The 16,027-nt window shown below is 43.1% G+C and overlaps 1 protein-coding gene across 1 annotated transcript; it reads left to right on the top strand.

Annotated features, from left to right (window-relative positions):
• Positions 1–49: 49 nt before the first annotated feature.
• YIPF3 (Yip1 domain family member 3) lies at positions 50–9,557 on the top strand. Its single transcript, XM_083732710.1, has 9 exons — positions 50–312; positions 2,066–2,266; positions 3,632–3,738; positions 4,990–5,035; positions 5,362–5,454; positions 5,700–5,831; positions 6,803–6,916; positions 8,000–8,123; positions 9,109–9,557. The coding sequence occupies exons 1-9, from the start codon at positions 217–219 to the stop codon at positions 9,228–9,230; spliced, it is 1,035 nt and encodes a 344-aa protein (XP_083588836.1). The 5' UTR covers positions 50–216; the 3' UTR covers positions 9,231–9,557.
• Positions 9,558–16,027: the final 6,470 nt, after the last annotated feature.

The following is a 16,027-nucleotide window of genomic DNA, read 5'->3' as shown; positions in this document are numbered from 1 at the left end:
CCTGTCACGAAATGTCGCGAGAGCGCCTAAGTCTCCACGTCCTCAGCTTGGCTGGGACGGTCCATAACCTTATTGGGGAGGGTTGCCTTGGCTTCGTTACATCCGGGTCCCTCTCCCTGTATCTCCTGTCGGGGCCCTGGTTTCCTGTATCCTCCGCTAGTGGGGTGAGGCAGGAGGGCGGGCGCCTGCTCGCTCCCCGCAACTGGTGGCAGGAAGATGTCCGGACCCGGGGTGCCCACGGCCGCAGGCGCCGGAGGGGCGAGGAGTCCTGGGGCGGCGCCGGAGTGGGGAGCCTTCGAGGACAACATGCAGGTATGGGAAGGAGGGAGGGAGGAGAGAAAAGGGGTGCAGGATAGAGCCCCATCCGCGATGGTGTATGTACCCTGCGGGTTACGTTTGCTGCCCTGTTCCGGAATAACTTAACCCGGAGTAACTGCCACCCTTCACATAATCGTGGAAATTTACCCCGGTTCGGGGTAAAGCCATCAACCAACCCGCCAAGATGCTATGGAATTTACAATATTAGATGAGGAATGGGGTAAACTGTAGTCAGATCCAACCCCACAGATCAGCTTCAGTCCGAGTAAAAGAACACATAGGTGGCATTTATGTCTGCAGCATTTGGCTAGAATTACAAAAGAGGGAGATCTGTCTGTCTATCTAATGTATTAAGACCAACCACAACAACCCACCAACCTGCTTCAAATGCTAGTCTTCTACTTGAAAGTTAGGGGAAGTAGTAATTATTTTAATAGCTGGCGGCTGTCAGTCAGGGACGTACACCTCAGTCCTAACCATGTTTCCTCAGAAGTATGTTTTGTTGACTTCAGTAGGGCTTACTCCCAGGTAAGTAGGATTAATATTGCAGCCATAAGTGGTACTTGCTTGCCTCCAGCCCTGCTGAGTTCATTTGAGATTGCTACATCTGGTATTGGAGGACTGCAAAATGTTTTTGGTTTTTTTGCAATCTATACATGTGTGTGTGTGTATATATATATATATATATATATATATATATATCCTACCAAAATGTACTTCAGGGAGGAAGAGTTTCAAGAGACAGCTATATATCCCGGTTTAAGGAGCTGACTGTCAGTTCTAGTTTCCAGGCATGGATGCCAGGTCTGTATTACTTATGGCTTCTGTCATAGAATCATAAACTTGTAGAGTTGGAAGGAGTGCTGAGGGTCTTCTGGTCCAAACCCCCTGCAATGCAGGAATCTCCACTAAAGCATCCATGACAAATGGCCATTCAACCTCTGCTTAAAAACCCGAGGGAGCCCATTCCACTGTCAAAGAGCACTTAGTGTCAGAAAGTTTTTTCTTAAGTTTAAGTTGGACCCATATATAATGTAGGGAAGAGGTGGGGAAGCAGCATCTTGTAAAATGTAAAATTTTGACTAGCAGGTATCAGGAAATTGTGCCACTATTTAGGTAAAATGTCATTCATTTTATGCTTTGTTAAGTTGTCCTATGAATATTTATGCTTACAACATATTCAAAACTTCAGTAAAATGTGCCACAAGGATATTAAGGTGAGAGCAAGGCGAGGCTCCTTGAGAATGTTCCAGAGGTGTGGGATTGTATCTGAGAAGGCCTGCTTCCTGATCATCAGGGCCTTGCTTTAAGCAGTGAAAGCACCCATAATTACTGTAGTGTACAGACTGGTTTAGGTGAGAGCCAGTGTTAGAAACTGGGATAGAAATGCTAGGAGCCCTGGGACCTGGGTTGTGAACGTCCAAACAGAATGTCTAGTCGCCATTTGCTGGCGGGGGGTTGGCACCACTTTTTATGTATTATTTTGATAAGCATGAATTAATACACAATTCACGTAAGTGACACATTGTTAATGTCACATTTTTAGCAGAAATTGTTAATACATGTTTAATTTGGTGTTTACAATAAGAATACTCTTTATTGTTAAACTCCTTAACATATTGTCTATCCTTAACATTTATTTTGACGCTTCAAAGCACATGCGTTTTACTAATCCTTGTGTGTCAGCCAGGCACAAAAAATGGCACCCAGCTACCTTTAATGCTTTGCATATCTTTGAATTATTCAGGGCGGGGGCTCTGCTGTAATTGATATGGAAAATATGGATGATACATCTGGCTCCAGTTTTGAAGACATGGGTGAGATACACCAACGCATGAAGGAAGAAGAAGAAGTGGACGCAGAGGCAGCAGCTGCAGATGAGGAAGATGGCGAGTTCTTGGGAATGAAGGGCTTTAAGGGTCAGTTGGGTCGGCAAGTAGCTGATCAGGTAAGCTGCATCATAATTGGTTTGTTCTTGCTTCTCTGCTGTGAAGAAGTTCTAAGCCCAGAAGACTGCTGGTTCCTGCAAGCTCATTGACTGTAATCCTCTAAGGACAATGATTGGTGTTTCTTCCAAAGCATAGTCTTGGGTTCAATGTCCACATTTGTCTTTCTCAGATGGACAACATATATTCTGTGACCTGCACATGGGCCACAGGCCTTGTTATATGCATGCAAGACAGTGCATGCAAGATTTATAAAAACCTATTACCCAAATTTAGATTTAGCTCCTGTTCTTTTAACCCATACAGTAGAAAACAGACCGTTTATTTCTCTTCTGGTTGGAGAAACATAAGCTAGACTTGTAAACTTCTTTGACATGTGTGTTTTTTTTTTACAATCAAGCAGTATATAAATAAATTTTATGAAAATAAATAACTGCATATCCCCCTGTCATGCTCCAGGGGATTCCCTCTGGGGCTAGAGTCTCAATCCCAAGAGGAAGAAGCCTCTTCGTGAAACACTCAATAAGGGCAGCAGGGTTGAAGGTGCAGCACAGGCCAAGTAAGCCAAATTCAAGCACTGGAAACCAGTCTAGTTCCAAAATGTGATCCAGAGGAAAGGTCAGGCAACAGCCAAAGCTGAATATCACAGGAGTTCAGGCACAGGAAAGGCGTTGAAGACCTGCATGGTTTCCAATGGGGCTCAAGAGGGAGACCTTATATCTTGGCTTCCTAGACCACACCCTAACCACAACTGCTGGTAGTAAAGGAGTTCTATGGGACTCACAAGTAGATGCTTCACAAGCCATGCCATGGCTTTGGGCCCAAAGACCCATGCTATGTCATTCCTCTTCAACCTGCCCCTTTTGGCACAAGCATTCTCAAGAAGTGATGGGTAGCTTCACCTCCTCCTTTGACATCTCTAAGGGTTCTTCAGCAGGGCCCCTTGAAAGGATCCTCAGCACTGGTCCATGAGTCCCTGCCTGCTCCTCAAGGTCCTCAACCTGTGGACTCTCTGGTTAACTCTCCAACGGCTTCGTGTCTGGCACTGGGTTTGGCCAGGCATGGCGCACCCTCTATTTCACAATCTTGCATTCCTCGTGAGAAACTGAGCAAGAAGCAGCAACTGAGCCTTCTCCGCATTCAATTGCAGAGGTAGTAGTCCCTACCCACAGCTCCAAGCTACTGTCTTAACTTTCATTGCAGCATAAATTTCTGTTGCACAACTACAAAGATCACTGGTGTTTGGTGCATTCTAAAATATGGCATGAATGTTGATCCCTGCGCAAAAGCTGTAGAATTCAATGCAATAATCTAGTCACCAGCACCAAGAAAGGAGAGCTCAGTTTCTTACAATCTCTCTTTTCTAGATGTGGCAAGCAGGAAAGAGACAAGCCTCCAAGGCTTTCAATCTCTATGCCAACATTGATATCCTCAGGCCCTACTTCGATGTTGAGCCAAACCAGGTTCGGAACAGGTAAGCAAACGGCAGGTTCTTCCTTCCACTTTTCCAGATTTGCTTTGTCTACCAATGGCTTTCCTAAGGCTGCTGTTTATTATGTTAATAACAGAAGCACAATTCATTTAAGAAAGCAGTTGCCTGGCACCCCACATCTTTGATATTATTAAGGTGGCTGTTCAGATTATAGAGACAAGTACCGTACCACACATCTGTTTTGTTTACCAGCCTTTTATAATGCAGCTTTGGGGGAGATGTTCAAGAATTCTTCTAGCTGTGCTGAAATTTCTCAAACCATTTATTCCGAACTTTTTCATTTTCAATCTTTTGATGGTAGTGCACCAACAAAACAGGGCTGTGTAGTATCCGTTCAACAAATTGCTTAGCCTTGTGCCCTATCAAATGAATGTAAATCAGAGTGCCTTTAATCTGTCCTTACAGTACTGATTATTAAAAGGCACAAACTGCTGTTGGGCTCCCTCTCTTGTACGTGACTATTGAACTAACCACAGGAAGACAATTAAAAAACTCTTACTTCCATTGCAAATTAGACAGGATCAGGGTTGTACATATCTCCCACCTACCAACCACCCCAGGCTTTGTATCCATTTTAGTGGTGTGCTGTGTGGATTGTTTAATGAGACTGGGGGTGTACCCATGCTCTTGCCTCTCTCCTCGCCAACCCTCCCCATGAACCTTGCTAACCACCTCTGCTACCTTTAGACCTCATCATACCCACCCACCCTCCCTCTCCTTAGACCTCCTCCTGCTCATACTGCCAGCCTTACTAGCAACACTATTTCATTCTTAGCAGCAGAGAGTGAGGAGGGAGGTGGTGGCAGATCAGGATGGTTGCTGGGAAGCTGCCCTGCCCTGCCTGATGGTTCCTCCATGGCTCACCTGAACAACCCACCAACCTACCTCTGTCTCACTCCTCCACTTCCCTTCTCACACCCCTGTGCTACTACAATGTCCCAGCAGCTTTTAGAAGTCTGTCATCACACTCAGACACCAAGTGAACTGCAAAATGACAACATTAAGTTTTTATTGTATGTTAAGATATGAAGCCTTCCATCATTAACATTTTGATCTACAGCATCAGATCTGTCATAAGTTAATTTTTATTTATTTTTTAAATTTATAGCCTGATTTTTAGTCTAGCAGAGTTGCATGTGAATTTTAAATGAGATGTTTGTCCTAAGAGACCTTGCTGCTTGTTCATTTGTTCATAGCTATTAACTCTCTCGTGCACACCTTGTTCTCGTTTAGGTTGTTGGAGTCTATGATACCTGTTAAGATGATTAATTTCCCCCAGGTGAGTTTGTGTGGTAGATAATAGGTTTACGTTTTTTGTGTCAGAAGAGCAGGGAGCTTTTAGTTGGGGCTCTGCTTCACTTTCCCCCTCTCTAAAGCTGGTGAGGTACTCTACCCGTGTCCCAGTGTGGATGTGCATTGGTGTGTCCTCGAATTTTGAATCAGTAGGTCAGAAGCTCTTTGGGGCAGGTTGACTGCAATTCCTATTCCAGACATAGTGGGGCCATACTTTTGTTGTTCCCTTTCTGCATTTGTATTCCTCTTCACAAATTAATCTGTCATTAAAATCCCACCTAACTGATCACTTACACCTTTCCTCTTTTATAGAAGATTGCTGGTGAACTTTATGGTCCCCTCATGCTGGTCTTCACATTGGTGGCCATCTTGCTCCATGGAATGAAGACATCTGATACTATCATTGTAAGCAAAGGAGCTGGTTTTCCTGACATGTTCCTATCCAGAGCCTTATTTAGCTTTTGAACTTTCTGCACAGGAGTGTTGAAGTATCTTAAACGTTCTATGGTGAGAGAGAGTTCTGTGAATGAGGTGCAAATAATTACTACTACAGACTTCACTCCAGTTGAGTTTCATGGCAATTACTGCTTGATAGTCCCATTTCCAGTTTGAAAAGAGTGCTCCTCTAGCTTCTCTTGCTTTTTCAACAGAGGGAAGGCACATTGATGGGTACAGCAATTGGCACCTGTTTTGGTTATTGGATAGGCGTCTCCTCCTTCATCTACTTCCTGGCATACTTGTGCAATGCTCAGATCACCATGGTCCAAATGTTGTCGCTATTGGTAAGTAAGAATAAGCTCTCCAACCAACTAACAGTCTCCGAGAGTGTCTAAAGCAGGGGTGGGGAACTGGATCCAGCCAGTGGACTCAATTTTACTCTCCTTTAACCCTATGGGCTAGATTAGGCAGGAGATGGGCAGGTACCTGGCATCCATGTGAAATCGGGTGACACAGTGCTTTGAAGACCCAATAGTCAGTTGACCATTGAGACATCAAATCCTCAAGCAGGGGCTTGCAAAGAGCTTTCCACTGTGCATTGAACTCCTGACAAACATCTGAGCACCAGTGCTTCAGAAGCCAGGTGCACAGTGTTTCAAAAGGCCCTATTGGCTCAGCCACCTTTTTACATGCACACATTTGACATCATGCATGATACCAGATGATTGGCAGATGGGCATGGCTTGACCAAAATGGTCTGGTGGGTCAAATAGGAAAGGCTGGGGAAGTTAATGATGCATTTGGGCTGGAAGTTCCCCAGCCGTGGTCTAAAGAGGAGGACTGTAAATTTCCCTCTTAGTAGCTGGCTTTGTATCTTCACCAAGTGTAGAGCAACAGCTCTTTCTCTTCTTTGGGGTTGATTTGAGTCCAGTGGTGAGGCGGCTTTTTATTTCATACGTCACGTCATTGATATTCTTTGGTTAAAGAGATGTTTTAAATAATGCTTTAAATAAACTGGAAAGGGACAATGACTGTGAAATTAGGCCATTCTCGTTAGCTTCCAAACACTCTCCAGGCCTTTGTAGTGATTAACCCCATAATATATTCAGACATGCCTTGGGCATAATCTGACATTGGTCTAATAGCTCTAGTCGCCAGGCATAATTCTGGCATTCAGCTGCAGTACATTGACTTGTACAGCTCCTGGCACTTTAGGCTGTGTGAGAAAATGCAGTCAGAATATACTGCTGCTTCTGCTTGGAGGTTTTCACATGCCCTCACGCTTGTCTCTAATGGGTTCCCTTCCTACACACAGGGCTATGGACTTTTTGGGCACTGCATCACCCTCTTTGTCACCTACAACATCCACTTCCACTCCCTTTTTTATATCTTCTGGCTGGTGATTGGCGGTCTCTCCACATTAAGAATGGTGAGTAACAGCATGCGTATCAGTTTTTAGGAGTTGTTCAGAGATATGGAAGAATTAGTAGCTGCATTTTCTCCCCCCACCCCCACTTCCTTCTATACCTCTTTTTCTATTAGCATCTGGTAGATTGTGTATACCTGCTCTAGGTTATGAAATGTTTAATGTATTATGCACTCATCAGCCATTGAATGCCTCCTTCAAAATTAGCACCTCTATCATTCCAAGTATGTTGACTGAATAGCATTAAAACCATATTATATAGTGGCTATTTCTGGTTGGATGGTGCCTTGTATGCCTCCTTCTGGCAACTCCTGAGGTCAAGCTGGTTCCAAATATACTGCTATGCTTTCCTTTGGACCACATCAGTGAGGCTGGGAGGGAAGGTCTTGTCGTCTGGGCAGCCCAAGATCTCCATGCACGCTGCCCATACCTGCACCCCGGGGAGATCACTTTGGTGATGTTAACACAGTGGTTTGCCGTCACCCCTGGAGGCGCACTCCATTGTCTGTTGGGGCAGATGGATGCTGACAACAATGGTGGCTACCATCAAATCCATCAAATACACATAAAGAATACTAACAAAAGGAATCACAGGTCTGGTGGTGGAAGTGCTTTTCTGACACGGTTGAATCTCTCTCCCCCTGGATCTGGGAGGCTTGAAAGATGTTGTGTTTTGAAACTAAGGATCTCATTTCCATTTCAGCGCATAATAACTGACTCTTGTTTAGTGGTGTGTGGATTCCCAATGACCTCTGTTAACCTCATGCACCATTTTGTCATATCATTAGCTGGCAACAGTTGCTTCCTCAGTTTGGCATTGACATGTTGCCCTTGGGATCTGGTTTAAATACCCAAACTCTGATGGCACTTGGAGGCACAGCTATATGAAATATTTAAAGAAGGAATTGAGAGGTTTAAAAGTGTATTCATCCATGTGAAACCAAACCACACATCCCTGTACCTCTTAGGCCTGTGAAATCTGTGGGAAATGTTGCCATAGGAAATGATAGCTCTGTTGCCTTATGCATTTGTACTTTGGGTTTTATAGCCAGAGTTTGAGAAACCTATGAGATCTGTCTTTCCTAGGTTGCCGTGTTGGTGTCACGCACAGTGGGGCATACCCAACGACTCATCTTGTGTGGAGCACTTGCTGCCCTGCACATGCTCTTCCTCCTTTATCTGCACTTCGCTTATCACAAGGTTGTAGAAGGTAAGAGAGATCAATGTTGGGTAGTAGGTTTTTGGAAGCACACACTTCCAGCTGTTTGTTGTTTTCGTCCTATTGAAATGAAGGCTTCAGAACTCTGTGAGAACATCACCCATAGGATTTTCTGTCTCATGCCGTGTCTTCCACTCCCTGTGAGCAGATCACTACTTGGATTTCATAAATTATATAGTCTGAGCCCCATTCCTTCTTTGAGGCCTTTCACACATCATGGTTTTCCCTCAGAGCTGAAACTACTGTACATGGTAAATGTCACACTTTTGTCACAAGTGATGAATGCACAGGTGTATATGACATTTAAACTCAATAAGTAGTCCTCTCTCTCTCTCTCTCTCTCTCACACACACACACACACACACACACGTTATATAAATAAAAGCAATGAATTCTGAGTCCCTAAAATGTCTGAGAGGGAGTAGATTCTGTTTGTGTTACTCAGTACGGAACTTGATCAGGTAGGTAGAGGCCTGTTTTTCGAGCAGCTTTGAGAGTGCACTGAAACAGTCGACATTTTGTACAGTCTGCTATGTTAACACTTGCATTCAACGTCTTGTGATCTGCAACAGTTGTACTGCTTATCATATCAAATCCTGAACTTTATTCAGCCTGAACCGACAGCAGTCTTGCATTGCCCCATCTCTGCCTTGGTGGGCAGAGTGAATCTGCGGCATGTTGCCCATGTAGCAAAATACTTTCCTAATGCCATCTGCTATGAAGAGCACAGTGCTCAGCTACACCATGATTCTGGAAGCTGGCTATATACACAGTTCCATCTCAAGACCCACCGCTTCACTGAACTGCAGATTTGATGTGTATTGAGAAAAATAACATCCAGGAAGACACACGCGTATAGGAGGAGGCTGAAGATATTAATGCTGTGAATCAGCAAAGGGCCAGAGTAATATGAAATAAAACTGATGTAAATACAGCCTACGTTTAATATTGACTAGCCCTGTTCCTTTTCTCACAGGCATCCTGGACACGTTGGAAGGACCCAACATCCCTCCTTTTCAGAGAGTTCCCAGAGACATTCCAGCTGTTTCCTCTGTGGTACGGAACATGACAACCAAAGCAGTTGGACTTAACTTATAGCCTTACAGACTGTGCGCCCCCTGCCTCTACATAGGTCATGTACTCTGTTGCTGTTACCTGGGAAAAGGGACAAAGTAACGGGATCAGGACCTGGCTTTATCTGCAATCTCCCCTTGGAAACGGAGAGCAGCAGAAGAGAGAGAAGATGTATTTGTCCGGTTTTGGCCAGATTGTACCGGGCAAAGCTCTTTTTCTGGCCCACTTAGCTTGGATTGCATAGCTCATTCACCTTCCTCCATACACCCTTTGTTCTTGCTCTTGTCTCTTTAGCCTGTGTACTTGTAATCCTCTTCTTTGCTGAGGGAAGAATTAAATTTAATGGATGTCTGTTCTGAGCAATCTCTTCCATTGGACCCTCGTCATAAATTAAGAAGAGCAGAGCAGATAGTTCTGTCCTGTTTGTTCTCCTGCTATGTTCTAAAATCCAACCAAAATTGGGGTTATAATTTCATTTGCCCAAGTTGCTTCCCTCAAGTGAGCAGCATTTGATTTTGGTTGATGCAAACAATGGCAGGCTATGAGCCTGTCCAGACCTCAGATTAATATGAGTGGTCAACCCTTTGTGCCTCTTTGAATTCCCCCTCGTCCATGTGGTGTTCTCTCCCAACTGCTGCTGTCCTCCACACTTTCTCCTTCCTAAATCTGGAGATTTAGTCTAAGAATACAGATAAATTTGCATAAGAGCCTGAAAGGAATTAAGGGCAGAATTTAGCTACTTTTCAATAATAAGGAAAAAGTCATCATTTAAAAAGAAATACCAGTGGCACTGGCTTTTCTGAGTTATTAATACAGAATAAATATCTCTGGGTTCCTTACAGAAATTGCAGAACAAAAGGACATAACCCACATATTCCATTTACTGAGTTGTATTATTGTAAATAATGGACATGACTAATTTAGGCCCATTAATTTCAATAGGTCTCTGAATATAACATGTTTAGACACAAGCCTCTGATTGCACTGGAACAAAGATGTTCATTAAGCAGAATCTTATTAAATTGGCCAGTTAGTGAAGCAGAGAGCAGATCATTAAAACAAGTCAACTTAAATGCTGTCCTATCTTTGTAATTAGTTAATGTTGACAAGTGTGAAGCCTTCACAGTTACATAATTAGGAATATTGCTTTGGAATAGTGAAGAGCAAGACTTAACAGCTGAAATTCTCAGATAAAAATCCAGATCTATTAATCTCTGGATAACAGAAAGCTGAGCCTTTTTTAGACCATAATTACCATAACTAGTTAGGTTACATTTGCTGATACATGTGGCATGGTACATTCTATTCACAATTTCCATTAGAACACAAAGCACTTTCATTTATTTTTCTGCCCTGGTCTAATTCTCTCTTTTTTTTAAGGAGCCAGTACGTAATCAGGGATATAGAAAAGAGGGATTGAGATTCATTTAACAAGAAAAAGATTAAAGGTTTCTGTTTTTTGAAAAAATGGTATAAATAAAATGCAACTCTTAACACTAATGGATGTATCATGAATATTGAACCTTACAAATCCTTCTGAATTTCCAGTGCCTTTTCAGATTACTGGGTTTCAATGTGATAAGGCCATTGTTTCCTACAAAGTACCTTAGCCAGTGAGGGAATAAAACTTGTAATGGTGGTAAACCATTCTCACTTGTGGAAATTGGTGAAAACGGTAACATAATAGTTGGTACTGTCAGAACAACTGGAACAATTTTACCAGATTTGCCACCATATATTTGAAACTATGTCTGCATGGGAGGGTTACCACATCCTTTATTTTAAATAACCCAGCCATGTGGGAAACGGTATGGGGGGGGGGGATGGAAAATGCTGCTGTATCTTCCACATGGCCTATACTGCACACCAAAAGCCCAGCGGCTGACACATTGGACAGGTGGACAGCTATGCAGGTTGGGCTCGAGTATCCGAATGAGTGTATGTACTCAAAATATTTAGTTTAATTCTCTCGCTCACATACATACACTGACAGTTCATAGCCCTGCATTCTCATCTCTGCACAGGCTTGGATCTGAAGAATCACGGCTTGAGTCCTGATTGCCTAGTAGAACCTTCCTGCTCAACGTCCCAATACATCTCTTATTCCCCAAGCCATTCCTGGGGGTGCAGGGGCCCTCCCAGGTGGTATGCAACATAATAATAATAATAATAATACCTTTATTGTCAATGTACAACCTGTGTACAATGAAATTATCCGAGCCTCCCCCCCCCCCAACACTCAAATCTCATTGCACTCTGTGTGCTTGTCGCACAACACACCAACCCCGAAAGTCAGTTGCACTATATTATTTTCCGTTCAGCAGCCTAACAGCCCACGGATAGAAACTGTTTGTTAGCACGACTGATTACACTTCTATATCTGCTGCCCGAGGGTAAAAGATTTTTTTAAAAAAATAATTTTTATTATTTTCCAACACAAATATACAATTATGCCAAATTTTCACAAATTTGAGTCTTTTTAGACTTCCTTCGGCATCTCTGACAATCATCCATAATTACTTCTCAGTTTACGCATTTCTCTGTTTATATTGCCATTAAACTTCCCTCCCACTCCTATTTGTTTTTAACAATATATCTCTGCTTTCACAGTGCTTCTTGAAATCCCACCAGTGTTGTTTGCACATCACATGTTCTTTTCAGATATTCAACAAATTTCCCCCAGTCCTCGATGAACTTTTGGTCTTGAAGATATCTAATTTTCCCGGTTAATCTGTCCAGTTCTGCATAATCAGTCAGCTTCAGTCTCCAATCTTCTATTGTCGGTATCTCCTCTTGTTTCCATTTCTGGGCCAGTAGAATTCTTGCTGCTGTGGCTGCATATTGAAAAAGTTTACAGTCTTTTCTTTTCTTTTAATTTCATTCCCTGTAATTCCTAAAAGAAAGATCTCTGGTTTCTTTACAAATGTATATTTTAACATCTTTTTCATTTCATTATAGATCATCTCCCAGAAACCCTTCACTTTCTTACATTCCCACCACATATGATAAAACGAGAGTAAAAGATTAAAGAGGTGCTGGCCGGGGTGTGAATCGTCCCTGAGAATTTTTCTCGCTCTCCTAAGGCAATGATCCCTTGCGATGTCATCTAGCGGGCTCAGAGGACAGCCCATGATATCATGTGCTGTGTTCACCACCCTCCGTAAAGACTTTCTGTCCGTGACTGTCAGGTCAACGTACCACACTCTGATACAATATAAGGACAATTTATATTGTGGACCGGTAGAAGGAGGTCATCAATTGTTGTTTATCATTGTTCTTTCGCAAGACCCTGCGAAAATGGAGTCTCTGTTGGGCCTTCCTAACCACCTCAGTTATATTGTTTTTCCAAGTGAGGTCTTCACTAAGGTAAACTCCCAGGAATTTAAAGGAAGAGACTCTCTCCACAGAAACCCCCCAATATATAATGGGGCTAGTTCCCCTTTCTTCCTCCAAAAGTTCAACACCATCTCCTTTGTCTTGCTAATATTAGGTACAAGTTATTATCTAAGCACCATGTAGATACTTTTTGAACCTCCCCCCGTACGCTGATTCATCTCCACCTGTAATTAGACCCATTATATCTGCAAACTTATTAATTACAGTGGATGGATCAGCTGAAATACAGTCATGTATACAATGAATACAGGTAGGGACTCAGTACATGTCCCTATGGGGTTCCAGTGCTGAGCTTCATGGAGGTAGATATAGCATGTTGGACTGTACTACAAAGGAAGGGGGAGGGGGAGGGGGAGGGGGAAACCAGCAGGAAAATCCCAAAAGGTTCAGATCCAAGTTGTTTTATCTCCCATCAGCAGCAAGAATCTCTCCATGGATAGGATGGAAGCTTCCACCCAATCAGAGCTCCACGTTGGGTGAAATATTACTGTATTGCAGGGGGTTGGACGAGATGATCGTCATGGTCCCTTCCAACTCTTCAACTGTATGATTCTATGAGCCCTCCCATAGATCCCAGCAGACAAGAAATGGGCCTGGTAATGAAGATATCACAAACTGTCACCTTCAAAGCAAGGGTGGGGAATGAAGGGGAAGATGTCAGCAGTTAGTTAGCAAGCAAGCAATAATGATGACCTCTTTACAGAAGTTGGATACATCCCTGGAGTCCTCTTTCCTACACTATTATGTCTAATAGCAGTCTTTCTAATGAGACATAATTTAATTGAAAATTGCAACTGATTTTGCTGCAGAGTTGTAATATCCATGTTACAAATACTGTGCTGGTCCAAAGGGCTGAAATGATGCTTCATTCTCACTGCTTTACCCTGGTAACCATCCTGCAATCTGTTTTCAGATGGAGGCTGATTAGTTATCATTAAAAAAATCTGAAGTGGGGATTTAATTGCTTAAGATTAATCAAGGTTTTTTTTTTTTCAAAGCTGAAATCTCTATGCTACCTTTTCCTAATTTTATTATGTTGGCTTCAAATATTTTAGGCTAGGCAAGTGTTCCAACAGCAACTGAAGAGCTACAAAAAAGAAGGAAAGGTTTGAAATGCAAGCCTATCATGAACAGCTTGGCCTAATTAATATATTAGTGAGGAACCATAAATCTCATGAAGCTGCTTTATTTCTAGACTGGAACTCTTTGCATGCCTTTATCCCTGGATCTTTAAAACTGTATATAACCAGACCATTAACATGGCCTAGTCCAGTACCTTCCTGGCGGAAGCACTTTGGATAATTTGGAGTGTGCTCAATCACCAGATAAATGGCAGGCACCTGATATTCTTTACCTTTCATGCCATAGGATGTTATTACATCAATTATGCAGACCATATTGTCAAAGCTTCGGGGTTGTCATCTGAGTCTTCTCTGGCTTGTCCTACTATTTATTTTGGTTACAGTGTGCAGCCTTTGGAGAATCAAATGAAATGCAAGTCCTAAGCCAGGTCATCTATTGCAAACTGCAAAGCGGCTATTATATTCCCCAATATTGTGTTTCTTTCTTCTGTGTCTTCTAATTCTTCTCATTTATCCTGCAACCAATGCTCAAGTCCTTATTTTATTCTCCCCCTTAATTACAAGACAAAATGGATTTTGCTTGGAGTTTGGACTCTGCATTAGCAGATTAGTTATATGTAGAAAGCTCTCTACTTACATGGCTTATGATCCTAATAGTCCCAACCCCATTCAGTCCCACTAACATTTTCATCATTTATTGTTCTAGCCATTATCTCTGGGCTTTGCTCCCCGCCTGCCCACCCCACCCCCTTGGTACAAAGCTCCTAGGGCCCTTGATGTTACAACCCATTGCCCAAGAAGAAGGGGAGAGTAGCAGGAGTTTATGCTCCTTTCCTCTGCGTTCCTAGCATTTAATTAATTGCAGAGAGCTGCAGCCAAAAAAGCCCTGCGCAGTATGCTTGCTGAAGTAAGCAAAGCTTCTTTGTAAAAATTGTGCCTGCCAGGCTATTTTTTAATACCAGCTGCCACCCTCCAGCTGAGGAAAAGCAAAATCATGGCTAGATTAGTTTAGACCACAAACTCCTCAGGGCAGAGAATTGCATCACTGAGCATACTGCGGATGAATGCCTCCTACCCTTTGCTGTCCTTTGAACTTTCTGCCAGAGCAGAGGAACTTCAGTTTCCTGGCTCTTTTTTCCAGCCTATCCTTTAACACCACTATTGCTAAAAAAAGAACTTGTCATCAGAGATATTCACACCTACTGCTTTCCTCCACACTTGCAGCTCCTCTTGATTGTGGGCACTTCAACGCTTCTGGTCACCATGTCTTCATATGGTACCATGAATGTACATCCACAATGCCATAAGAAAACAAAGAGCAGCAACACAGAAAGGATACAGGATTATAACAGTGAGAATAGGCTACTCAACAAGACTTGGCGTGGCTGATGAGATCTATTGCTCACAGAGCCTTCATGCACCCATCCATTTAGCCGAGGCCCATACTATTAATTCCACTAAAGGAAATTCCTTCCCCGCCCCTCTCCAGCTGTCAACATCCACTGTCACTTTAGCACACTGGAAGAGCACATGATTTTCATGCAACCGTCCCAGGTTTAATCAGATGGAGCTATTCAGAAGGTGGCTGAGTAGAATGTACTCACTGCCCTAATAACCCCTTCAGGAATATCTAATTCAGCTGTAAACAGATCCCGAACTGAATCAGATGTGTTCATATCTGTGTTCCTGTAAAAAGCTGCTTCTGTTCACTTTCCTTCAGTCTACATGGCAAGCGGCACTTAAGTGAAGTATAAATTGTTTGCTAATTAGCACTGTGTGTGCATATGGAATGTTACAGAAAAGGCTGCCCTGAGGTGCTGGCTGTTAAAAATCTGACACAAGACAGGGAAAGGAAGTAGAGGTAGGAGTAAACAAGCAGAGAATGTGCAACTCAGTCACATACGTTTAGGCTTGATTATGGGCCTAGTTACCTTCCCTAGTTACCTAGGTCCACCTTCCCCAACTTGGTGCCCTCCAAATGTTTTGGGAATGCTGGCAGGAGCTGACTGGGACTGACCAGCACCCGGTTGGGGGAGGCTGCTGCTGAAGTAAGTGAAGTGAGCTGGGATCACACAGGTGTTCTGGGAGACTGTTCTAAGCAGCAATGGAGGGAAGGCAAAGTGGTTCCTCCCCAACTCCCTCATTCCATAATGGCAGTAAGAAGTCCTTCTGGCTTGCTCTGGGTGGATATACTCATATACAAAAGGTTAACACTCCTGCTCCTTCAGTTGCAGACCTTGCTTTATTTTGCATCTCCATTTCTGCTTACACCTAAAGCTGAGGTAAAATGAAACACAGATTAAGAGATGTGTAATCCTTTAATGCAGTACAAACCTCTACTGT

This window comes from Podarcis gaigeae (assembly GCF_964106915.1).
Source record: "Podarcis gaigeae genome assembly, chromosome: 3".
Taxonomy (NCBI): domain Eukaryota; kingdom Metazoa; phylum Chordata; class Lepidosauria; order Squamata; family Lacertidae; genus Podarcis; species Podarcis gaigeae.
This window is presented reverse-complemented; position numbering and strand designations above follow the sequence as displayed.

What these genes read in the sequence shown, in the direction of transcription:
- YIPF3 (XM_083732710.1), top strand. Translation starts at nt 217, where the DNA reads ATGTCCGGACCCGGGGTGCCCACGGCCGCAGGCGCCGGAGGGGCGAGG. An exon ending in GTCGGCAAGTAGCTGATCAG is followed by an intron (nt 2,267 to 3,631) that starts GTAAGCTGCATC and finishes TCTCTTTTCTAG; the next exon opens with ATGTGGCAAGCAGGAAAGAG. An exon ending in AGATGATTAATTTCCCCCAG is followed by an intron (nt 5,036 to 5,361) that starts GTGAGTTTGTGT and finishes CCTCTTTTATAG; the next exon opens with AAGATTGCTGGTGAACTTTA.